The following is a 25,725-nucleotide window of genomic DNA, read 5'->3' on the forward strand; positions in this document are numbered from 1 at the left end:
ATTTTGGAGCGAGGCGACATCAAAATGATGACAGATCAAAGCCTGAGAATATTAAATTTCCAAACATGAAGGGAAAACTTTGCACGTTCGCACCTCCACAGATGAACAGTATCTGAGTCCAGCCTCTGTGGAGTCAAGTCAGTTAGAGTTTGATTTAAAAAGCCTGACGTCACTACTCATAGCTCCATTTATTTTATTTTATTGCTAATTCACACATTTGCCCACTAACGTCACAGCCTGGAGTATATTCAAAAGATCTTCCACCCTTTATCACTTCCAACGTGGGGGTTTGTGAGCTCTTAGCTGCTGTAACAACACAGGATTACATTGTGTTTCTAACTAAACCAGCTTTGCTTTAAAAAAAAAAAATCAAAACATATTATGTAACGCTAAAATCAATTCTCAGCATGACCAAGGAAAACATGTACAATGTTCCAGACTGTTCAAGTTTGAGCTTGAAATGAACATCAAATGTTTGGAGCCTCTTCTGGGCGTGAGGTCGGTTTAAAAGGTCGGCCGGGCGTATTCCTGATCATTAATCAATAACATCGTCACAAAACCAGCAAATTGCTTTGGAAAATTTCTGATCATTGATCAAGAATCGAAGTCAGTTGATCCTTAACCATGTAACCACCTTAACCGATAAATAAAAGCAACAATTGCCATGGCAACTGGTAACTACACCTCATCACAGTGTAACTCAATGACAGGTGCAGACATCAGGTGTAAAGGAGGGGCAATTAGAAACAGCCCCAGCATGACCAGCCTGGTGGTGGGTCAGTGGTGGTCCCAGGAGGCAGACCCTAGGAGGGCTGCACAGACCTCACAGTGGTACCCTAAAAGCTGTTGGGCAGCAGGATGACCACTGGACTACATGAAGGGGGTTCTGGTCACTGTAGGCGTATGATAATACCCCCATCACTGATTCCTGGGGCAGTAATAGAGGCTGACCCGCCTGTTCTCCAGACCTTCATTCGGTGAGGAACGTCATGTTTCGTGGTATCGCCACACGGTGCAGGAGTTGGTTGACGCCCCGCTCCAGTTCTATGAGGAGACCCGAGGAGACCGTCAGTCAGGCTGTGAGCCAGATGGGGAGTCGTCTGAAGGAGGCTCGTAGAACGTCCATCTTGGACCACTCTAGGATTGTTGCGGCGCCTCATAATTATTTTTGAACATCCTCATTTTCTTTCTCATGGTGGAAACTTTCCCTCATGACTCTGTTTCATTGTTGGACAGGTGTTGTTGGGGCCACAAAGATGACTTTTACAAACCTGTTGTGTCGCCTGTGGCTCGACACCCATCAGCAGTAGCATTATGCCCATTTGCCTCCTATTGTGTTGCCCCCAAGCCCCCATTTGATGCCAAAATAGTTCTGATCCATCTGGGCATGCACTCATTAGACCCTTGAAGGTGCGCATTGAAGGAGGAACTAGGGCCTCCATGGATCGGACATGCATGTCCAGCACTACCAAAGATGCTGAGCAGGACTAAGATCTGCAGAATTTGGAGGCCACGTTCTTAAACCTTGAGGGAATATTGTGAACACGGCCGTCACCAGTGCTGAGGGACCCGTCACAGTAAGTCAATGTTCTTGAAACTCAGAGGGTAGTAACAACAGAAGGTTGAATGTGAAGGTCATTGCCTCTGTTTAAAACATGTTGTTTGTAATTTTCTGCCTTGTTTTTGTGAATCTCGATGTGTGATGTTGTTCTCCCCTTATTGCTCCTCTTAACCCACTCTAAGTGTTTATCTCTGTCAAGCACCAGGACAGCACATGCAGCTGCCGTTTTTCGAGGAAAATGTTGTAATTTTCCTTTGAAAGAAGCTCATAAATCCAGCTGCTTTGGAAGGAAAGTGAAGTTTTTCACATGCATGCTATAAAGTACACCCAGGATGACTCATAAACATCAAATACTCGTTTTATTGCAATGTTCTATTCACAAATATCACCACAGCTATGTTGTGCACACCAAGTCATCCTTATGACCTTTTATCTATAATTTCTTCATATAAATTAGAGTTTCATGCTGGCAGCTTGGCAAGGCTACAAAGTCTGCACAGCAGTAGTTACGGCTAGTTAGCTTGTATCCACATGCGCAGTAAATCTCTTGAGCAGAATAAACTTTTATGTTACCAAACACTTCAGATGCTTGGTGGGAATGTCACGCCGGGTCTTTGACCATGAACTTGAACCATGTTAAACCTTTTTAGCAATGAATCAATGTATTATGAGTTACAAACAAGTTTAACATAACTCAAGTTCATGGTCAAAAGTGATTATTTTCTTTTGTTAAAAATGTTCTTATTCCTTAATTCTCACATCAGTGTTCCCCGCTGTGTTGAGCAGACATATAGTAACAGTAACAGCAGCACTGAATGTGAGGACAGCCCATAAACTCAGCTCATTAAGCAGTCTAATGATTTACTGTAAAGTTGTCTTTCCCCGCCCGCTGGGGGTGTCAGCAGCCGATCACTTGTCGGAGGTTCTATTTAAAACGAGCTCTCAGTTTAAGGTGGGTCAGATATCTGTGGCTTGTGCGGAAAAGGACACACCAGGAACCGGTTCAGAGGAGGAATACAAACACGTCTGTCTCTGCGCGGTTGGTTCAACTACCTGCAGGAGGCATTAGATCGGCAAGGAAAAGGCTTTGGAAAGAGATGAATGCGTGGAAAAGTGGGGTTGTGTTCATCCTGGTATTGAATGCAGCTGTGTGTCATGTGACGACCCTGGAAGGAGAGCTCGCTGATTCTATTTCTGGTGAGTTTCCAGTGAAAACTCTCTTTCCCTCACACACAGACACACACACACACACACACACACACACACACACACACACGCATACCAATGTTGGGTTTTATATGGATAAGTTAATGTGTGCGTAGAGTTTGAAGAGGTTTCAGATCAGCAGAATAACAATAACACTCTTAATCAGCTGTAATCTAAACTTGACTTGCAATCAAAGTTGTGTTTGTTGCAGTTGATTGCAAGACTTTTTCATTCTTTCAACTCCAGCTCCATCTGCGTTACAATCCACAACCTACCTCAGACTTTCGTCTCTACAGTGAAGCATCTGTTTATATTTATGTTTATATTGTGTGCGCCCCCCCCCCCCCCCCCATTGAGTCGGGTCAGCTGACTTCACGAGGGCCACTCAAAAGTTGCCCATATTACAGTTTGTGAGCTGGCAGCAACAAAGCTCCTGGCTCCCACGGAGCTGCGTCCCACCGAATGAACTCCTGTGAAGTTTTCCAAGGTGGGAGCCTGTTCACAGAGGGGCCCTGAGAGGGGCCGGCATTATTGGCTTCTCTCCATCAGACATCCCAGCCCACCCAGCCAGAACATGAGATCAGATAACAGCCCTCAACGCTGCTCTCGGGTTTTTGTTTTTTCTCTTCTACCAAAACAAACCCTCTTTCAGGCAACTTCCTGGACCCAATCAAAGACTTGCTCAACGACAGGGATGACAGCAACCAAACTGTTGCCAGATTCTCCCTCCGGAAACCTTCCCATCCAGACGCTGACCAGTGCTACATCGTTCCTGGCAGAGCTGACACCCTGGCCGCCTGCACCTTCAACCGCACCTCCAAAACCTTCATGGTTATCCACGGATGGACGGTGAGTGGAGAATTTTTCGCCTATTGCGACCTGCCTTTCATTCAAACACACACACACACACACACACACACACACACACACACACACGCGCACACACACACACACACACACACACACACACACACACACACACACACACACACACGCACACACACACATACACACACACATGGGCTTTATTGAGGCCGCAGCTGTGGACCGAAAAACCCCACCAACGTTTGTGGAGAAGAATCAACATGTTGGAGTTGCTCTGGAATGAGTGGGTGTGTGTTGATACCCTGATTTGTCGTGTTGTGGACAGCTGAGCGGCATGTTCGAGAGCTGGGTGTCGAAGCTGGTGTCGGCGCTTTATGAGAGGGAGCACGGCGCCAACGTCATCGTGGTGGACTGGCTCACGTTGGCGCAGAACCACTACGTGCTGGCAGCTCAGAAAACCAAAGCGGTGGGGCAGGAGATCGCTCGCTTCATCGACTGGATTGAGGTCAGCTTTGCTCGAAATTTCGCTGCTTGTATCAAAGAAACCATTGTTTATTTTTAAGAGTGGACCAAAGGCTCCTTTAATATCCTTTGAAGGAATCCACCAATGCCCCGGCTGAGAACATCCATCTGATTGGCTACAGCCTCGGTGCTCATGTGGCGGGATTTGCCGGCAGCCACGTGACCAATAAAGTTGGGAGGATAACTGGTAAAGCAGCTTCTGATGACCTCTTGAGGTCCCCGGGACAGATCGGTTGATTAACAGGTGATCAAATATTGGGATCTGTAGGTCTGGACCCGGCTGGCCCAGACTTTGAGGGGATGCACGCACACAGACGCCTCTCGCCGGACGATGCTCACTTCGTGGACGTGCTCCACACCTTCACACGGGGCTCCCTGGGTCTCAGCATCGGGATCCAGCAGCCTGTCGGTCATGTCGACATTTACCCCAACGGAGGCACCTTCCAGCCAGGCTGCAACCTCAGGGGCACTCTGGAGAAGATCGCTAACTTTGGGATATTTGGTAAGAATCATTCTTTCGGTTGTTTGCCTCTTATTTCAGTTAGAGATAAAGTTTGATCAATATTTGTAGGTTTTTTTCTCCCCCTCACTCAGAATTGTGCAGTGAGATAACAGTTAAGCAGCTAAAAATAGGCATGACTTTCATTCAAAAGTAAGACGATGTCGTAATCTCAGAGTAAAGGTAAACAGCCTGGTAAAGATACAAGTGAGAAAAAACAGAAGCATTAACAGGTGCTGTTATTTTTATCTGATTTAGACAGACTGAGCTACGCTGGTATTTGAGCTAGTGTATTCGCAGTTCGTGTGAGCAAAGTGTATTTATCTTCTGTTTGGATCAGAGGAAAAAGGTGAATAACAGAAGGATACACTGCAAAGCTTGGCGTTAGCAACCGTTAGCACTCATCTTTCACTGTTACTGCTCCATACTGACACCACGCAGCCTCAACACAGCGATACGTGTGTCTCAGCAGGTCGCCGTGTGCATTTTTCTAAACATTATTGAGCACACAGAGAACATTGTCCAGCCCCTTTGCTAATGCTGTAGCCGCTTGCTGCCGCCATTAATCTGTTTTAGCAGCCGTGCTACTGTCAGTTGCACAATGAGCCCATTCAGAGCGCACGCTAAATAAACAGGGGCCCCATCCTGGCCGAGGAGGGTTCCAGCACAATCAGTCAGGCTGGGTAGAAGCGGAACGTACGGCGAGCGCTCTGTAAAGGAACATCCGTCACCGCCGTCACATATTCCTCCACTTGTGTTTCAGCCATCACCGACGCCGTGAAGTGCGAACACGAGCGCTCCGTCCACCTCTTCATCGACTCCCTACTGAATGAGCAGGATGCGGCCAAGGCCTACCGGTGCAGCAGCAGCCAAACATTCAACCGCGGAATGTGCCTCAGTTGCCGCAAGAGCCGCTGCAACACGGTGGGCTACGACATCAGCAAAGTCCGCAAGGCGCGCAACGTTCAGATGTACACCAAGACGCGAGCGACCATGCCTTTCAGAGGTCAGAGGTCGCTCAGGCTGGACGGACTTGTGGTATTTGGCTGAATAGCTGACTGTGACACACTTTGGCTTGAATGGTGCTGATCTCTCGCTCTCTCTCTCTCTCTCTCTCTCTCTCTCGCCCAGTTTATCACTATCAGCTGAAGATCCACTTTTCCAGTAAAGTGAACCGCTCGGAGATGGAGCCCTCGCTCACCGTCTCCCTGTATGGGACCAAAGGAGAGGCCGAAAACCTGGAGCTCAAACTGTGAGAAAACCCTTCATGAAAGAGGACGCCCCGATGTTTTCCAACAGTCACGCTGAGCCGTGCGCTGAGCCGTGCGCTGAGCCGTGCGCTGGCTGCGTAATATATCATAACCGTTCTCTCTCTTTGATGTTGGGCAGGAAGGAGAAAATCGCAGTAAATAAGACACATTCCTTCCTGCTGGTGACGGAGAAAGACGTCGGGGATCTGCTGATGCTGACGTTCAAATGGGAGGAAACAAACAGTTGGTCCTCCTCCAGGTTGCTGAAAATGGTGTCGTCTTGGTGGGGGGGCGACTCGGGCGGCGCCGACGTGCAGGTTCACAAGATCCGCGTTCGAGCCGGAGAGACCCAGCAGAAGTAGGTGGAGACGGCAGCAGCGGAATCGTGCACCGAACACGCAAATGACTAAAGAGACATTTGTTGTGATTGTTTTTGTTTTTCAGGATGGTGTTCTGTGTGAAAAACCCCGACGTTCAGAATTTAATGCGGGAGGTCACATTTGTTAGATGCAAGGATGCCTGGAGGACATCTGGGAAAAGGTCTGAGACACTGTGGCGCTTCCTCTTGCTTTGACTGTCCTAGGAATTTCACTAAACCTTTCTGTGTCTGCGCAGAGTCACTCTGGAGAAGCACAGGCCTTGAACACACCATCTGTCCATTCAGCCTTTTCCTGCTAGAGTTGCTGGATCAAACCTCAGACGTGTCACCAGGCCATCACCGGACACACACACCACTCACTCACACATCTCCAGACTACCTAGCATTCAGAGTTTGGGACTGTGGGGGGAAACTGGAGTGCATGGAGAAAATAGAAAAGGGGAACTGAACAGAACCATATGTGCTTCACCCCCATTCCTGCTCATAAACAACACCTGTAACTTATTTCTAGAAGCACAAAAATGTCAGCTTTGTATATAACCGTGCAGATCTGTTATTTAAAGCCTCCTCTGTGTGAATAATGTAAACTATTTTGTACGGAGCTCTTTTTATAACACTTAACTGTTGTTTGTTGTACATAAAAAGTGTCTGCCACTCTTGGTGCATCATTAATGATGGTACAAAACAGTTGTTGCGGAAATACATCCGACTGCATTTAATTGTATGTATGTAACGCTGTGTGTCTGTGTGGGGTTCTTCTGTACTGATTTACTGTTATGTTATTGTTATCTAAAGGAGCGTTCACCACTGTGGCCCTCAGCAGGACTTGTGACAGAGTTCCTTACTGTTGTCAGAGGTTAGCTGTGGCTCATCTAACTACTTGACGTGTTGAGTTCCCCCAACCTTAAAGTGCTAGCTTGGAACTGTTACCTTCAATTTGACGTTCCGTCCTCTTTTCATCCACCAGGGTGAATGAAGCAGGAGATGCTCATTGTGGAACAGAAAGCATGACAATCTTTACCTGCTCTCATGCCTCTTTATTGTTGCGTTTTCCAGATGTGGGAGCACTTCAAAGCTCTTCATTTCTGCTACTACTTGAAAAATGTGGAAACTTTTGCACTGAAAGTGGGAAAAGTTACTTGTCCCATCATGTAAATACCAGAACACAGAGTGCTGGGGCGTGCAGCACTGGTCAGGTTTGCTTTTTGCTTGTTTTTTGAACTCTAGAGGAATTTTTATCTGCATATTTGTAAATAGACAATAAACCCAGACTTTCCGGTCACCCAGCACGTTTCACTTGTGACAGTTTACATTTTTATTTTTCCTTTTTCCCCCCCCAGCTGTTTATATATTCTATCATTATCACTCTAGTTGACATGGATTTTATTGTTATAATAATCTTAATATCTCCTTTCTTGTTATCTGAGTGTCTGATATATACAATTCTGCCCATTCTAAAAAGAAATCTCCCACCATTGTACTTTGTCAAGGTGACCTTTTTACTCTATTTACACAATAAAACCATCTGCCAAGATTAAATAATGTATAATACAACTGGCCATTGATATTATTGAGCTGTAACATCCAAAGTGCTGGTGTAAATGTTTCATAATTGCTGCTGAATAGCTGATGAACATTTCTGACACTATGCCACTTTACTAATAATGGAGCGTTCAAAGGTCGAACCACGAGGAAGTTCCTCTAATCTCACTCATGTAATGATAATATTGAGCGCCACTGCAATAAAGAGCCCGAGGCCGTTGATCTTTACTATAATAACCGTTGAGTTCGAATGTGACAGACCAGGAGGGAGGATGAGATCAAAGGCAACGACCAGCCCCTTTTTACAAGGCAGAAACATGTTGATGGCTGTTCCGGGTTCTGACTGCCCTCACATCTGGCTGCAATTGTCAAGTTTCCCAAAACATAAAAGCTGCGTTGTTGTTCAGTGCACACGAGGAAGAGAAATGGGAGCTGCAGAATGACACTGAGCCCGTGACAGCGTGGGACAGGTGTGTCCTCGCCGCTCACCTCCTTCACACACACGAGTGGAACAGAGTTGACGTATGTTGACAATGTTCAACTTTCACCAGCACACAGGGGGAAACGCTAAATGTCAGCGGTGTCGAGAGTGCGGCTGCAGAGGCAGATGGTGCAGCCCATCACCGAGGACAGAGCCAGGATAGCCAGCAGGATGGCCCACCAGTGAGCCTGCGGATGACAGGAACGTTTTCATTTTTCCCTTTCCCTGTATCCCCATGATCTGTTTATTGGACAGGTCTCAGCCTTCTGTTGTAGTTAATGTCTAATCGCAGGTAACTTTCACCTTCATCCACTCTCCGAGGTCTTCAAAGTCATCCAAATGGAGGACTGAGTTTTTCAGCCTGGCGATGGGCCCGTCGGCATCCAGCAGGCGGCACAACTGGAACTTGTCGCAGTATCCCTGGTTCTGTGAACACGGCGCGCCGCCGACCAACGGCAGGGCTTTTCTCTGAAAGTAACGGGCAAGCACGGACGAGGACGTGCTGGCGCAGGTCTCTGGTTTATCTGTCAAACACAGAAAAACAAGAATATAATCGATTATAAAAACAGCTTTATTTAGCTGCACTGAACACGACTGAGGTCCAAACAAACATGATGTGTCCATCGACCATGTCGGGTGGTGTTTACTGTGGCCATTTGGAACTTATCTAAAAGAAAACTGTGACCTTGAGGGTAACCTTGGTACATGCTGGCGTGTTGAGAAAGTGCACGCACATTCCTCAGGCGTATTGGACACGTTGGTCTACGTTACCGGGCTGCTGGCAGCACATGTGGCATTTCTCCTTCGCCGAGTCTCCGGGGCAATCGCACTGCTGCAGGCTGTGCTTCAAACACACGGACTCTGCACAGACCTGCAGACATCCAAGGTGATTTACACATGAATCTGACAGGAAATGAAAGAGGAAAGTCTGAAAGATGGAAGAAAATACACAGCAAATAAAAAACTAAGCCAAAGGAAACCAAAGAGAGAAAACATCTTGGTCTAGGATCAAATGACTCTTTTAACTCTTGAGTTCAAAATGTTGCAAGAGAATGATTTTAATGTTTTGTTGTGCTGTTTATTTCGCCTCAGTGATGCATTTGATTAAAGGGACCTTTGATTAAAGGAGACAAACACAATACAAATGGGAAAACTACCCCCAAATCCTTCTTCCATTGTGTTTTGTGCAGCTGAAATCGAAAACCTGTATTGTATTAGATTATATTGTATGAGAGGAATCATTTTTTAAATGTGTTTATGATTAACCCTGAACTTTGAAGCCTAACCCTGGAATTGCTCCTTTCCTGTCCAAAGACCTCCCTCATTATTCCAGGCACTTGCATCAGACTGTTTACACATCTCAAAAATCACGTCAATAATGAAAACTTGGTCTAATTGCATCTGTTGTTTTGTACTAGATAAAAGTGGGGCCTAGTTTTTGTAAAGCCCCTTTTAATTGTGCAGCATCTGACCCTGACAGTTGCTGTGGTTAGATGGAGACGGCCGATGATAGATACCCCGTTCAGGCAGACCCGTGTCCCTAGACTGCACACCGTGAGGTTCTCCTTGGCGCTCGGCTCGGGACAGTGGGGGGACAGACCTGAACACACGCTGGCTCTCTGACAGTCTGTCTCTGGGTCACAGGTCTGACCGGCCGGCTTAAATCCACAGTCTTGACTGCAGCACAGGCCCTGACTTGGACTGATGCAAAAGAAATCCTCAATAATCAACACGCGAGAAAAACAAACATCTGGAATAGAGGAGCTAAACGGGCTTAATTCCCAAGGGCGGGTTGGGGTACCTGCACACTTTACCAGGTTTGAGGCGGCACTGAACTCCAGCAGGCTGTTTCGCACTGAAGCAGCAGGGGTCTTCATCTTGACCCACGTCACACTCCTCATCTTCCTCCACAATATGGTTTCCACAGATGGGGTGTTCACTTACTGGCCACAGGGGGGGAAACGATCAAACACACATTATTTAGCATTAATAGCGTGTGCCATGGAATTAAAAATTCTCACCTACAAAACACTCATCCTTTTTCAGTTGTAAGAGCTGGCTGATGTGATCGATGCTGCACGGAGAGAGCTTATCGTTGTTTTCACGCACCCCGTCTGAGGCGTGTGGGAACATCAGGTACCGGCCTTTGCCACCATTTGATCCAAGGTTCCCGCAGTTTGATCCCTCGTCATGCTGAAACACAGATAAGAAAGACAAATTGTCTAGTTTGTCTCATCTCAAAGCTGGAAAATGGAAGAATGTTGCCACTGGCTAAACATGCAACAGTAATCTTTGTTGTTTTTTCCAGATAAAAAAGTATTTGGATCCTTATGGCCCTGAAACACAAGTTTAAGAAGACACAAAAAAAGACACAACTTAAACTATGTCTAGTAATGATGCATTTATAAACTAGAAACAAAGCAGACCTCTGCCAAGCAGCTCAATTCCACACATATGTGACTTAGACCCAAAAATAATACCTCAATCAATGAGTTGAATGAGTTTGTCGGCTAATGGAAGAACCTTGTCTTGTATTTGAGGGAGCACCTCAGTGAAAGGATTCTGATTGGGGTGGCGGATTACATGATTCTGATTAGTGAACGAAGATGTATGAGTTTTATTCCTTTAATGAAGGTGGTACAACTTCAAAACAAGCGACCCAATTCCCCAAATTGTTTCTTTTGCACGTAATATGCATGTATACACCACCTAGAGTACAAATTCATTAATATATGTTGAGGCCTTTTTGAGTTATTTTGTTAACAAATACTGACCAGAGGTATTAACAGTACTTGAGCCAAAAGCGACTCTGGTGGGACTCGAACCCACAACCTTTGAATCACTCCATCACTCTAGAAGTCCAATGCGCTATCCATTGCGCCACAGAGCCACACATATGGAGAAATCTCCTCTGCCAGTCTGGAAACAATGAGACACGGCTGTCCCAGGAAGCAGGACACCAGTCAAAAGCAAGTGTACTTCGCAGCGTCAGACACGGCGGAACTAATCAGTTCAGTAAGGCTCTTTGGTGTGTGGAAGTGTGAACTACAGAGGGCAGGGTGAAAGGAGACAGAGGAGCCACTGCTGGCATGTTGGGAGTGGGGGAAAGGTCACAGATTATAGCAGCAATCACACAGATGGAAGGACTTGAAAAGGGTTTTCATGAGCCCAAATTTGATGTTTTAAGGAAAACTAATCCGAGTGTTAACAATTACAATATGTAACCTAGGTCTGTTTTGGGTTTGAACATAACATTTGAACACAGGGAAACCGGTGGCAAACACACCAGCCATTAATAACTGTGGGGGAGCTCAAAGTCTACCACCCTGAAATAGTGACTGCATCTATTCCACAGAGGTTTGCATTAGATGTGAACCACAACAGTCATGTTACAGTTCTCCCGCCAAAAGTGAGTCAGGTGGGACTCAGTCCCAAAACCTTTGAATCAATTTAGAAGTGTCTTACCTTGGACTTCAAGAAGATCCAATACCAAACAACGTGTTTGGCCATATGGCTTAGCAACTAGATCTACTCCATATGTATATATTTAACATTTTAAACACAAGAAAAGAACTGCTGTACTTTTATAGCTCTCTTGCTCAACATTCTATGGTGGGACTCAAACCCATAACCCTTGAATCACTCCCTACAGTAGAAGTCCAATAGACTGTCCAGTGTGCCACAGAGCAAACACATCAATGATTAGAAGTTCTCCATAGAGCACGGGCGTCTGGTCGTATTTAGAATACAATCATTGGTGTTTACAACGATCTCTAAACAGGCCAAGGTCTCCAGAGTGAACCGTTCTCTGTTTGTTCTGGTGCAAACACTCATCCGTGCAGTGTGGGCACGTATTAGGTAAGGCTAAATTTGAAAAACAACAGGTTTTTCTAGTTGAAATATAATTTAGATTATTATTAATCGCAACCAGCAGCATCTGTTGTGGGACATAAATGTCTTTGTTTATTGAAAAGGCGGAAAAGGCTCAGACTGGAAAGCGATGTAGCAGAGATCCCACATGCTCTTTCTTTGGAAAACTTCCATGAAAGGCTTCATTTTTCGACAGTTCATACCATCAAAACCTCTTGAATTCACAATCCCTCCAGGTTTTTCGTTGGAGGCAAATATCTGAATTATTATGTTCTATTTTATATAATAGTGTGAACAAACAGTGGACTGGAGAAATGATCACATCACCATGTCATCACTGACCGGAGATCCAAGGCTGTGGCCAAGTTCGTGGGCGAGAGTGAGCTGAACATGGCGAGATGGGAGGAACTGTCCATAGTTCTGAATGGTGACCAGACCCGTGTTCAAGGTGGAGGTCTCACCATTACGCAGGGCCGTGGGCTTTGAACATATCCCGCCCCAGTTTCCTGGAGGACAAAGAGATGAGAGGATAAAAGTGCCATGTATGCATGTGGGCGTGTGCAACTCCAGCCCATAATTACACCATAGCGATGCTGCGTATTCCACGAGAGCTGTGGACTTTATCGAACAGGATTCCCGCTTGAAAATAAAAACGCGCTCATCTGTCACTTCCCTGTAGAGTTGCATAAGTGTTCTCATGCTACTGGAAATACCCTAAACTAACAATACCTTATCGACCCCGGAGGCCCCTGTACAGGGAGGTGTACACAGACCTGCTGAGCTCCTGTTCTACATTAAAGCCTGCTCACCATCTGGCCTCCATCAGTCATCGATATCTTTAGCTTTACATAACCTGGGAGATTTGGACAATTCTAAACAGATGGCAATGATCTCATGGATGTATGGCACAGCTGTGACGTCGTCCATCGGCTACCCTGTCTGACGAATTACTGTGGAACATCCAACCCAAATGATTTCAAATACCTGAGCTCACCGGTCTTCAAACAGAGATGATGTTCACCTCGACCTCACGCACTGGATGATGCTCATCACCTTTATCTCGAACATAATAAGACACCGGTGACATCAAGTCTTCGCTGACGCTGGAGTCGTTTCCACATCTACCTGTGACCATCGCTTCTTTTCATTGGTCCCACTGAGAACTTTGGAGGTCTCCCCACGCATGCACGTGGATTTTACATAACACCCATTGCACAACACGGTCAGCAGGCACAGTTTGAGGGGTGAGGCGTGCAGGTGTGGGGCTGTTTCAGAGAAATCCGAGTTCACTTGATGTCACAGAGTGCTGTGGGAACCAGCCGTCACATCTGGATCCGTAATCACACTGTTACACGCTGGGCACTAGCGTGACGCACAGAAACGGCGATGGGGTAACTGGCGGTTGAAAAACAAAGGCAGGTCCCTTGTGTTCCTCCCTGTGCTGGAATGGTGAGGGTAGGAGTAAAGGAAGTTACACTCCCACAAAGGAAAAAAAAACTAGAGGCATTCTCCAGTCTGACCTAAAATGCTTCCCCTTACGGGAAATTCGAAGAAAAGGGGGTTCCTAGAAAGAGCCTAGTTGGATGCCTGGGCTGTGATTTTTGGCAGAGCGGTCGAAGAAGGGTGTCAGTTTCAGCCCCCCGACATCTTGTTTTCACTCCAGACGAGGCAGAATGAAAGACTCCTATTATTAGCCAAGTGTAGCAAACTTAGTCAGGGAGAAGTAAACGGTCCACAAACACAAAGCAGAATGGAGGGATAGAGTTGCTGTGTTACTGTGGAAGTGAAGCTGGTGACTTTCCACCAGGGCATCAGTTCAGAGTCCGCCATAAGGCTTATCTGAACAGGATTAACTCAACCGAATATGGCACCATTAAACATTAATGTTGCTCAAACACCATTGATTCGATGGATGTTACACAGAAGTGAAGTCATAAACAGTTTGAGAGAAGGCAACATTGTGTCTTTTGATGAAGCAACAACCCCGATTTCAGCGCAAATAAGCGAGAGATCTTTATTAAATAAAAGGAGGAAATGTCATTGACCTTCTTTCTTAGTGGCTGGTTGCTACCACGAGCTGTGGGTGAGATATATCCAGATACATCCACCTGTGATATGTTTACTCTCATTCATGCTTAACTGTCAATCAGGACAGTTGCCATGTTGAAGGTGATGTTTGACACAGCAGCAATGGAAAAAATACTTGATTTTGAGTCAGTTTGAATCATTTTAACGGCACCGGAGTTCCCAAGTTCTCCAAAAAAAAATGCAAAAAATCCAAATCCTGGAAACCAACTGGAAAAATACTGTGTTTCTTGGTCTTGTGAGGCAATGGAATTTTTCTGGTGTGAACGTATGTATTGGCGACCCCCCCACCCCCCATGTGTGTGTGTGCACGCGTGTGTGTGTGTGTCTGTGTGAGGAAGAGAGAGAGGTCGGGGTCTTTGAGTTTATGGTTCCACAGTCAGGACCCGTTGTTACACAAGACCTCTAATAAACTGGTGGAACTGGGTTGTGGAGACTCCCAGCTTGGACATTTCTGTTTCTGCAGGTCAAACCTGATCCATGTTTGATTCTTTGATGTGGTCACACGTGTTGCAGGAGTCACAACAGTGCCATTAAATGCACAAACGGTGTGTTTGCAAGTGTGGTCCTCACGTGATATCACCATGGTGATCATCATGGTGTGGAATGCTGCACTAAATCCCTTTAAGACGTGGGAGTTGTAGGTGTGTCCTCTGTTTTAAGTGTGTGTATGTGTGTGTGGGGGAGAAAGAGGGGGAAGCCAAAGGTTCATTTCATGTCACTGTGGTGGTCTGCTCTCACGCCCCCCCGATTAGCCAATCAAAAGCTGAGTATGAGACAATGTCAGAGAAACCAGCCAATCCCGGTGTGCCTTTTTACACACACACACACACACACACACACACACACACTCACACACACACACACACACACACGCGCACACACACCGTCTGTCACTCAACCCTGCTGCTGTGACAGGAGGTAGAAAACACATGCATTCCTTTTAATTTTATATCTTAATGACTTCACACCTTTTTTAAGCACAATGGTGAAATATGTTTTAAAACTATTGTTGTTTGACGCGGACGCGCTCTGATGATTTCAGAGAAGCTTTACATGCAAATTCTTCATGTTGATTGACGAGTTTGCTCACGTTTTGTTTTCAGTCTCTTGAACATAAACACTACTTATAATGGGGGCTGCATAATTCCTGCAACTCCCCCTCGGAGCCAAAAACACACCTATGGGATTTCTTTGTCCTTGTGTTTAAACAGTTTAAACCAAATTGAACCCACTAACAAATGATGGTTTTTATATCTCTGTGCACCAGTTATTTCATAAGCATTAGTCCAGGTTCTACCTTTGCTCTACATATTCCATAAGCACCGGTTCACCTCCTCCACAGGTTAAATAGGGAGTGGGAGCCACAGAGAGAGCTGAGCTTTGATAGATCAACAGAACTCACACAGAGAGACAGAGCAGGAAAATATTAGCTTTTGTTCCTTCTAACCTTGACAAACTGGTATCTGGGTCAAACTTCTGTCCCCCTCATGTTTCTATCTGCTGAGCAGTGAAACAGTTTTTGTCATTTAATAACTCATCTTTTAATAATCTGCCCATTAATAATAGTTGCAGGAATATTTTTACTCTGCCAGGTGGAGGCGCAGAGTTAGCATTTCTGACTTGAGCTGATCGTTACTTGTCTAACATACAGGAAGTTTCCACATGCAGTAAGGTGTTCCCCACAGGTCAATTGTGGGACCAATTATTTTCTCCGTTTATATGCTTATTTTGGTTGGTGCCTTCCATGGACATAGTATTTTACATTTCTGCTGCTTTGCAGATGAAATGCAGCACTTTCCACTCAACCTAATATTAAACATATATTAGCAAAATGGCAATAGCAGCAATCCAACACTGCCATCTATGGGTAGCTCTAATTGCATTAAACCTTGACATTTGACCTTTTTACCACATCAATTTCATTGTCCCTGTGAAAAGTGATGGGAAGATTTGAAGATAAGTCAAACAATATCAATTCTTCACTCTTACATGATACGTTGCATTGATTCAGGCATCATGGTGGGACTCACCAGCTTTGCCCTCCCAGGCGAGTCCAAGCACCCCACTGTAGTCTCTGTCAGTGAGCAGGTAGGACAGACAGAACTGGCTCCAGTCGCTCTCTGAGAACAGACTCAACAGTTTCTCAGGTCCGATGTAGAGAGCAGAGAGGCGATCGTTTTTATCCTCCTCTGTCATCACCTGGAGAGTCAGACATAAAGAGATTCATCCTTTAAAAGAGGTTATTTTAATGGATGATATTTAGAGAATTGCTTGTTGGGATTTGGGACCCAAAGTTCTCACTCTGAGAGATTTCACTTTGAAGTTGATGAGTTTTATTCCGTCAAAGTCCACTTTGTCGTACACGTCGTTCACAGCGCGCATGTAGGAAGCAACCTGAAAATATACACGTAAGGGAGATTCTCATTTTGATACGTTTGTGACCTCATGTGAATGTGCAAAAGGATCCTGGAAAATTTAGGGGAAACCACCAAGGTGCAGGCTTTTTGTAGTTTTCTCAAAAAGAAAATGTGTTTTTGTTAACATTTTCAGTGCCAGTCGGGTCTTAATCCTGAATGTTTTATCCCCGATTGGTCTCCGTCAGAGCTACATGTGTGACTCGATCGCGTGTGGAGATCTGAGCCGATCCAGCGGGAGATGAACGCAGCGCAGCAGCACCAGCTGCCAAGTTCCATAAATGTAAATATTGACACCTTGGCGGAACCAGGGTCAGCCGTGATTGACGACAGCCTAATGTCTGTTTACTCTCAACGATCACACCGTGGCATCACTCACAGTACATTCTGCTGCAGCACAACAAAGACCTGGTGAAGACCCAGGAACAGCAACGTGTGTGTGGGGAAAGAATCTGAGGGGACAGTTCTCGTGAAACTCATCACACTCGGGAGAAGAAAACAAACGCGTCTTGAGTTGCCAGTGCCGACGTTCCGAAAGAGTCGGATCTGAACATCTGACACTCTCACAAGTTCATAGGACGGAGCGTAATAAGTCTTTATCGGATTTAATTAACAGGAAATTGCAAAGGTGAGATTGTATCACACACGTCTCTGGGTTTATCTTAGCTGACCTTTAACCTTGACAATGCTGTTACAGATGGAGACTCCTGGGCAGATGTGTAAATCACCCTTTTTTATTAATGAGTTAAAGTAGAGGGACCTGTGACCTTTAACCCCGGAGATCATTGCAGTTCAACATTAAAGGCTTGGCGGTTGCTGTGTGTGTGTGTGTGTGTTGTGTGTGTGTGTGTTGTGGAGGCCGCTGCAGACAGGCTGCAGCCGTAATGACGTCAGAGGTCATAATTTAGGTCATAGTAAACATGTATGACTTATGCCGTGCTCGACAGAGTTCACAGAGTGTGCTTCACCTCTACGACAAAGACACATTTGTGTGGTCTAAACCCATCTTGTGATTTCAGAAATCACAAATTCACTTTTTTCATTTGATTAAAAACTGAACAGCTGTGCATGTTGTGTGTGTGTGTGTGTGTGTGTGTGTGTGTGTGAGAGAGAGAGAGAGAGAGAGAGGGGGAGATCAAATGAAAGCAGGATTTATAGCTTTTAACAGCTGGTTTGAGTTGGTCACCTGAGCTACGACAGCCTCCACAGACTTGAACCTCCTGTAGTACAGGTGGTCAGCGTGGAGGTGGAGCAGGCAGCTGGTCTTCTGCTCGTCCACAGTTCTCCTTGAGCGGCTCACTGGTGCCTCCTGTGGATGAAATCAGCCATAAGTTGAACGACAGTGCAGTTCCCTGTTCATGAAGCTTTTCTTTAAAACTGGTAAAAGCACAAAACCCTGGACACGTGTCCCCCTGGAGAGGTGATACGTAGCTACGGGAACACTACACAGGAACATCTATTTAGATCACTTAATGACAGAACAGCAGGAACGATCTTTTTCACCAGATGTTAAAAAGGACCTACGCTATTGTCTCACCAGCAAGTGTTGACAATGAATTGAGATCACCGCTGTCTCAAAGGTGCAAAGGTTAACAATGAATAAAAGACATAAATGTTCATACAACCCCTGATCGATTTATTTTTTATTTCATTTAATTTCTTTTTCCTTGGAAAAACAGCCATCTTAACTCACCCTGCTTTATTTTCTGTATCTTATAGCTACACGATGTATGTATTCCATAAAAACATTTATACCTTTGAATCTCTCATGAGTGGATAAATGGTAACTGAGATCAGTTATAACTGATGAATTACAGACATTACTTTTTCCTTATAGTTTGGCTGTAAAAGCTTTTACAGGAAAGTTAGAGTAAGAAACTATTCGTCTTTATTTTTCGCATGAGGTCACGTCTCAGCCCCCCTACCTCTGAGACTCCGACGCTTTTGGCAAAGAGCTGCAGTTTTTCAGAAATGCAGAATTTTTCATCAGTTCTTCTGGATGGTAGGACTGGAAAAAACAAGACAACCTTGACCCTCTTACAGGATACTACTAGATCTCACACAGACACAGACACAGACACACAAGTAGGGCAGATTTGTCCGGTCCATAATTCATTAAAGCCAAGGTTTAAGCTGCAAATATGTCAGTGAGAACATTAGTACTTTTACAGGAACACACTGCAGCGTGCAGGCTGATTTGACCAAATCTTTGTCTGCTCGGTATTTGCAATGCGCTGCATCATTTAATTAGGTTTTCCATGTGGTCTTTCTGGAATATTTGGCGAATGGAGTCAGTTTTAAATGTGTTTGTGGAGAAAATTAAGTAAAGAAATAATAGCAAGGATCCATAATGCACGGTGACGTCTTTGTGGTTGGGTCAGTAGGTCACAGTTCTTGGTGTATGACCCCAATCAGTGTTGCTGTTTAAACATTTTGAGAGCAAATGTGGGAACAAAATGCGTCATAGGATCATACAACTGGATTGATGTATTCACTGTTGGCTATACACTCTCCCATCAGCACCCTAGGCCGACTGGAACAAAGCATATCCCACTGATTCAGCTGTGTGGAACTAAGACATATACTGTAAACATAGTGAGTGGCGTTGCTGGGTGGAACAGTTTCCACGTCAAACTCTTGACATTCTGCCAGTCAGCACACGGACAAACGCTCCGTTACTTTTTAAATGGAGGACCCACTTTTGAAAACTGGTCTAGGGCATTAAGTGAGAGCCATGAGGCAGGATGTGGAGCATGCTGTTGTAGACTTTGGTTTGATTTTACAGGCTCTACTCTTACGCAACAAATCAGAAATGGATTCCTCGTGGGCTGATAGAGGTTCTATTTACCTTGTTTGGGCAGTCTGGCTGCACAAATAAAAAGAAATCCACAATAAAACAAGAAGCCAAAAGGAGTTTGATGATGTAGAAGGATCATGAATTAAATTGAACAGTTATATTTAATTGTTAGTTTGCTACCTTACTACCTCACAGAGAAGTTTTACTGGCTGCACGACAACAGGCAACTCATAGTACATCAGGGCAAAAAGGGCTTTTACAGTGGAGTCACATGACATAATCCTGTTCACATGTCTGTTAAGAAAATGACAGAATCAGGAATGATCTGCCAGCTGACCGGTGACCCATAAAAACTTCAAGATAATGTGCCGCTTTCATGTGGGGCACTTAAGTGCCCATGTACTGTACAACAGCTTCACATATATGGCCTGAAGATTGGTAGGGGTGGACCTGGAGGTTTTCAGTACTTGTCTTCACTTTAATTGCTGATTAGCTCTGTTTTGATTTTACATATCGTACCTGAACCATTGACAAGATTCAAGATTTACTTTATTCATCCCCGAAGGTAAATTGAATTGTAATAGCAGCATAGACATGACATGACGAGGCAATTGTCCCTGAGAGCTACAAGATTCTAGGTTTTTCAAAAAGTAGTCATCTGCAGTAGATATGAAAGTAGATTTTCATATTGTTCCTCTGCATCATTTCACATGTGATGCTAAATGTTGTTGTTGGTACAGGAAACAGGCTGCTTGGAAACAGAAGTCCAAAACACTTTCCACAAAGCATGACCTCAGAAGTACTTCCTCTCACTAAAAAAATGCTGACATTTGTTCACGACAACCCCAAGACGGAAGGGTGCCAATGCTAGAACCATTCCTCAGGGTCATTGTGGACAGTTGGTAAAAATTGACTTATTTTGTGCAACTTATGTGGCCAAAAAACCATGGAAAAGGAATAGGAAGACAGACACAGAAACATTAGTTTCTGGACTTGAGGCAAAAATCAGGGTGTAATTATTTCCTGTATTTAAGGTGAATTCTTCAGGGAAATATTTTTTTCCATCTGGTAAAACTATTCGCCAGCATAATGGCGAGCTGCTTCAACAGTCATTATCATCAAACCTGGCAAATTCATCACCTCTTTCAGTCGTACTTTCCTGCTGTCAGTCCCACCTCTCGCTTCTCTAATCCCTCCCTTCTCAAAAGTCACGCCATCTTGAGCTGAATTTTGCTTGGCCTCTGACCAACAAAGTTTCCCACACCCACCCTGAGCCCTGACAGGGTTCTGCTGTTACTTTACACCTCCTTGCACTTCAACATAAATGTAATGCTTGGTCATCGACCAAATGTAACCCCAGCCTGTGCTTTATCGTTGGGCTGCAGATATAGATGATATACTGAAGGAAGAAATAGCTATGGGGATCTGGCACATCCATGAAATGGATGTAAGAGATGAAATGTAGCAGAAAATCTCCTTTTTTGCATTCCTGCCATTGTTTCCATTCGCCCAAACAGCCCACAATTCAAGTACATTTCTGCCCCAGACACATTTGAGACAGTCAGAAGTTACCACAGACCCAACAGGAATACGATGTCCAAAACAGAAGGTGCCCCTACCCACGTCATTCTCATGGTAGATTAAGGAGTGATGATCGCTTTTGCTGTTGTCGTATCTGTGCATGGATTCTACGTGATACGTGCCATTTCCTGTATGAATGGTTCCCTCAAACTGACCCTCAAACACAGAACCATAGCAGGCAGAATCATGTTCACCTGGGAAAAAAAGGGTCAGAAGGCAAAAATTACTCATGCAAATTTAGCATAAAGATACAAACAAATTGAGAAAGAGCAACATGAAATAAATTATATCCATCATAGTTTATTTTGGAGGAATAGATACCACGTGATACCCACCCTCCAATATTCCTGAATACATGTGGGAGAGGTCAGCTGATATGGACCCAGTTTCAGTGATCACAGTGAAATTGTCTAAAAAAGCTTCTGAATCATGTTTCAAATGCAGCCGGAAATTCCTGAGAAACAGGAACAGATGCTGACAAATGCACGTATAAATATGCAAAAACAGAAATAAAGAAAAAGAACAGTGCAGAATGTGTGCATGTGTGCGTGCATGCCTGTGTACAGAGGTGGATATTCACCTATGGAAAGCAGTGAAGTCCAGCTTCAGTGTGTATTCCTGTGAAGTTGTAGCTCTTCGGGCTCTTAAGTGTCTTCTGTGGAGAGCCTCTCTATCATATGACAGGCCCTCGTAATGCTTTATATACGGACTGATAGAACTTCCAAACCCTGGCAAAGAAAAAAGAATAGTCCAGTCACTATGCACAATGTAATAAAACGTTTTAATGTACAGCTGTTCTCACATCAGATTAGCCCATATGCAGATGATATCTTGTTTTACACACGCAACATTCTGAGACATTCATTCAAGCATTCCTTCCACTGAGCATCAGACTGAAAACTGAGAAATCAGAAAAGTGTCCCATTATTAATTAATAAATAAAATGTACTTTTGAATACTAATCATTATTAATTCCCAGAAGGTGTTGTGTACGTACTTCCTGATGCCCCACCTAAATGAAACATATTTACCTAGACCATTAAAACCGGCTATTGCATTAACCACAGCTCAGAAAACAACCACATGTTGCAGCTACAGCAATGAAGGTTTTTAATGTGTTTATCTTCAAAATCTTCAAAAACAGTTTGAAAGGCGTCTGAACCCGGTGGACCTGTGCCGCCACAAACTCTACATTTATAAACACGTGTGTATACCCATCAGACTGAATCCTACATACAGGTGATGCACAACAAATTCAACCACAAGGAAACTCACACACAGATTCATGTTGAAAAGATACACACACAAATTCCACCTTCCTTCACCTGTAATCTGCTCATGACAGCTGACCAGCAGCAGCAGCAGCAGCAGACCATGGTGGTGACCCGTCATGATCTTGGTTCTTCTCCTCTTTTCCTTCGTCCTCCTCTTTCTGCCAGAGCCATCTCGCTTTTGTTGACTTGCCTGATGTTCCCCAGTCTTGGAATGGAATGTGACTTCTCACGATGTTCAAGCCAACGCAGCATGGAGGTATGAAAGCCGACTGAGAGCAGAGGCGTATTCAGACTTGTCCGTTAGAATGTGACAGGTAGTGAGAGGAAGACAGAAGCAGCACCATGCAAACATGTGAATAGTAATTCAGAACGGGCCTAATTTGTGAGTTACAGAGTTGTTTGGTCATAAATCACAGTCTTTGATGGCCAGAGAGGCACAAATTAATTATTAATACTTAAAAACTTTAACATTGGGGCCAAAAAGACACAAAATATGGAATCATTAACACCACTTAAGCACCGTTGAGCAAAAAAATGTGACCCAGCACTTGGGAGTAACTTATTATGATATCAGGGTGGCTATTTCTGCTTTTCAGGTTATTTGTGTCCTTTCTCAGTTTGTTCCTGTTCAGTTCTGCTGAATTGTGTCTTCAGTATGTGAAAGCACATCCCAGTGACACATGACGATGTGAGGCAAGGCTGAACCATCATATCGGGATTCATTTACCTTTTTATCTAGCAGCCATCATTCGAGCTGCACGGCAACAATCAGTCAGCAACAATGAAGGAACGTCACAACAGCTAAGTGTCAAGAGTCGGAATTTAATTGATGTTAACTTCAAAGCAAGTTCAAAGTTACTGTCAAAACAAGGAAATATCTTCTGAAGATTACAAATGATGGTTCCACACAAAAACTTGGCCTGCAGAAGGTTTTATTCTACTCCATAAAATGTTAATACGCAGTGCTCTTGAATAAAAAACCAGGAGTTGAAAATGACCCTGAGCCCGATCCGGCTCGAGGGTCTGAGCAAAGAGGGTGTCACAACTGAGCTGACTGTGAAATGCGTCCAGTTTCCTTCGTGTCAAAGGGGTTTTGCCTGACAAATAATGATATATATATATATATATATGTAATTTGAGGAACTATCACCAAAGGAGAAGTAAAACTTTGGTCTAGAAATGGGGTAAATGAAAACAAAGGTTTTGTTACCAAAAATAAAAAAAAGTCCCCTTTGATGGATGCATGAATAAATGGCAACAACTTATTTTAGATGAAAGTATTTGGGGACAACTAAAATACCCTTTATTTTGAGTAACTATGCTGAGAATAAAGCCGATGAAAGTGAAGTTTGCAAGCTTATTGATCTTTATTTAAATTTCTGATCTAACTGCTAATAAACTATTGAAGACTCCAGTATTCATTTCAGATATATGGGCTTTGATCAGGTGAGATTAAAGCGAGGAAAAGTGTAGTATTACAACCCACCTCAGTAATACTAGTACTGAACCTAAACCACTGTCACCAACTATAGAAATAAATACAAAATACAGCAAACAACTGAACTCGAGTCGACAATTAGAGAAGATGCCTGCAAAGAGGAGGATTAGCAAAGCAAAGACTTCCACCGTCAGGGAGCGCATCCTTCAAGCTGTTTCTAATTCCAGGGAACGCAATGGTGTGCCTCTGTCTACCTTGAAAAAGGCTCTGGCAGCTGGTGGATATGATGTGGTGAAGAACAAGGCATCGGTCAAGATTGCCATCAGGAATTTGCTTAATAGAGGGGCCTTGGTACAGACTAGGGGCTTCGGAGCTTCTGCAGCATTCAAGATTAATAAGAATGTGGCGGGAGCCATAGCCAAGCGGCCTAGAGGCAAGAAAGCTGGTCGAAGAGGCAGGAAGCGCGCAGCAAGGAGACCTGGTAAAAAGGGTCGAGCCAGGAAGCGTGCAGGTGCCAAGAAATCCCGGAAGAGGGGTAAGAGGAGTCGCAAAAGAGCAGCAAAAAGACCAAAGAGGTCCGCAAAAGGCCGCAAGAGAAGGGGCAAAAAGGCCGCTGGAAAGCGTAAATCAAGGAAGGCAGGGACCAAGAGAAGGCGTCGCTGATCCCAAACTTATGCGGTGAGCCACTGACTGGCCCCACTTACTCACTCAGTTTTATCTTTACATCCTCTATATAATTCATGCACATGCACATATGATGTATGTCTAATCTCTCCGCTTTCTGTCCTTTCTCTCCATCTCCCCCGCCCAGATGGCCATCAGCAGGAGGGTCCCCCCAATTCAGCCCGGTCCTGCTTATGTCTTCTTCCTGCCACTGTTGCCTGTTGGGGGTCAGGCTCTGGGTTTCTGTAAAGAGCCAAGAGAAAATTTTGATTCAACAGATGATATATAAATAAAGAAGAATTAAATTAAAAATGTGCTGGTAGATTAAGTTTGTGGTGCTGCAAACCCAGACACAAGATGTGTGCGTGCAGATTAAAATGTAATATGACATGTATTTTTCTGGCCGAAAACGCTACACAAAAGATACTACACTACCTACTCACTGCCAAAGGTTAATGTTCCACAGTCTGGTTTAGATCTAAACCTCCCCCATCCTCCCATGACCTCCTCCCCCCACAGAACTTCTGTGGGGGGATCCACACTGATTGGCTAAAAAGGGATCACCCGGATGACATCACATAATTTACATACCCAGAAATGCGCACACACACACACACACACACACACACACACACACACACACACTTGTGAAGCCCTTTGGTAAACTTTAAAAGTCCTAAAAGTGTCACAATTGCATCATTACATGCACTGAACACCTGACCTGCACGAGGTTTGCTCCTATTGATGCGTCATTCACTTTCTCCGTAATTCAACATTACCTTAGTTCACTGGTTGACTGTGATGTCGGTGAACTGCTGATGTTTTCCCAGTGAAATATTTAATCTCTTCAGCCAAGCACACTTAAACATGTTAGTTATTATCGGAATGATTCAGGATTTCACCTTCGTACAAGGCTGTAAATCATTTAGGTGTGCGTGGGCAAAGCTTTGGAACTTCTCCAGCTTTGGGGGGGGGGGGGGGTTCTGAGAATGATCAAATCACACCATTTTGCTGGCCTAACCAACAGTTAACCCCTCCACAGAGCTGACCCACTTCACCCCCTTCCTGTCTTCATGCCTGACGGCCACACAAAATCCAGTCTGTGTCGCTCTCCATAATGAGCACATTGTGTTCACGCCATCGACACGGATCCCAGCGGCGAGAACAAGGCTTCATCCAGCTCTGCCAATTAATACATCTGCTGCTCAGACCCATCAGCAGTCAGAGGAAGGGTGCGTTTTCATGCTGATCGGTTTGATCCGCTACACAGGCCTGAAAGGTCTCGCTGCCCAAGTCCACATGCAATGCAATACTTCCCTCTAGAGAGAGCTCTTT

The 25,725-nt window shown here is 44.6% G+C and overlaps 2 protein-coding genes and 1 non-coding gene across 11 annotated transcripts; 1 reads left to right on the forward strand and 2 right to left on the reverse strand.

Moving 5' to 3' along the window:
* Nucleotides 1-1,416: 1,416 nt before the first annotated feature.
* LOC130528584 (lipoprotein lipase) lies at nt 1,417-7,528 on the forward strand. 2 transcript variants are annotated; one of them, XM_057038127.1, is made up of 11 exons: nt 1,417-1,577; nt 1,744-2,758; nt 3,420-3,616; nt 3,918-4,097; nt 4,190-4,301; nt 4,383-4,616; nt 5,377-5,619; nt 5,745-5,865; nt 6,003-6,221; nt 6,308-6,403; nt 6,479-7,528. In XM_057038127.1, exons 2-11 carry the CDS (start codon nt 2,659-2,661, stop codon nt 6,504-6,506), a joined length of 1,530 nt encoding a protein of 509 aa, XP_056894107.1. In that variant the 5' UTR covers nt 1,417-1,577; nt 1,744-2,658; the 3' UTR covers nt 6,507-7,528. The 2 variants fall into 2 exon arrangements, with proteins under 2 accessions (XP_056894107.1, XP_056894108.1); XM_057038128.1 differs by having other exon boundaries at nt 2,547-2,758.
* si:ch1073-396h14.1 (disintegrin and metalloproteinase domain-containing protein 10) lies at nt 7,259-22,487 on the reverse strand. 8 transcript variants are annotated; one of them, XM_057038125.1, is made up of 15 exons: nt 22,341-22,487; nt 21,596-21,743; nt 21,351-21,469; nt 21,054-21,209; nt 18,563-18,645; nt 17,824-17,946; nt 16,525-16,617; nt 16,254-16,422; nt 12,478-12,641; nt 10,287-10,458; nt 10,067-10,208; nt 9,783-9,966; nt 9,037-9,136; nt 8,569-8,789; nt 7,259-8,453 (listed from the first exon to the last, which is right to left on the reverse strand). In XM_057038125.1, the coding sequence occupies exons 1-15, from the start codon at nt 22,405-22,407 to the stop codon at nt 8,352-8,354; spliced, it is 2,043 nt and encodes a 680-aa protein (XP_056894105.1). In that variant the 5' UTR covers nt 22,408-22,487; the 3' UTR covers nt 7,259-8,351. The 8 variants fall into 8 exon arrangements, with proteins under 8 accessions (XP_056894105.1, XP_056894100.1, XP_056894102.1 ...); XM_057038120.1 differs by having other exon boundaries at nt 9,037-9,193; nt 12,463-12,641; XM_057038122.1 differs by having other exon boundaries at nt 22,320-22,442.
* trnar-ucu (transfer RNA arginine (anticodon UCU)) lies at nt 11,070-11,155 on the reverse strand. Its single transcript is given in 2 exon segments — nt 11,070-11,105; nt 11,119-11,155. It is a non-coding gene; the product is annotated as a tRNA-Arg (tRNA).
* Nucleotides 22,488-25,725: the final 3,238 nt, after the last annotated feature.

The sequence above is a fragment of the Takifugu flavidus genome, chromosome 7 (assembly GCF_003711565.1).
Source record: "Takifugu flavidus isolate HTHZ2018 chromosome 7, ASM371156v2, whole genome shotgun sequence".
Classification (NCBI taxonomy): domain Eukaryota; kingdom Metazoa; phylum Chordata; class Actinopteri; order Tetraodontiformes; family Tetraodontidae; genus Takifugu; species Takifugu flavidus.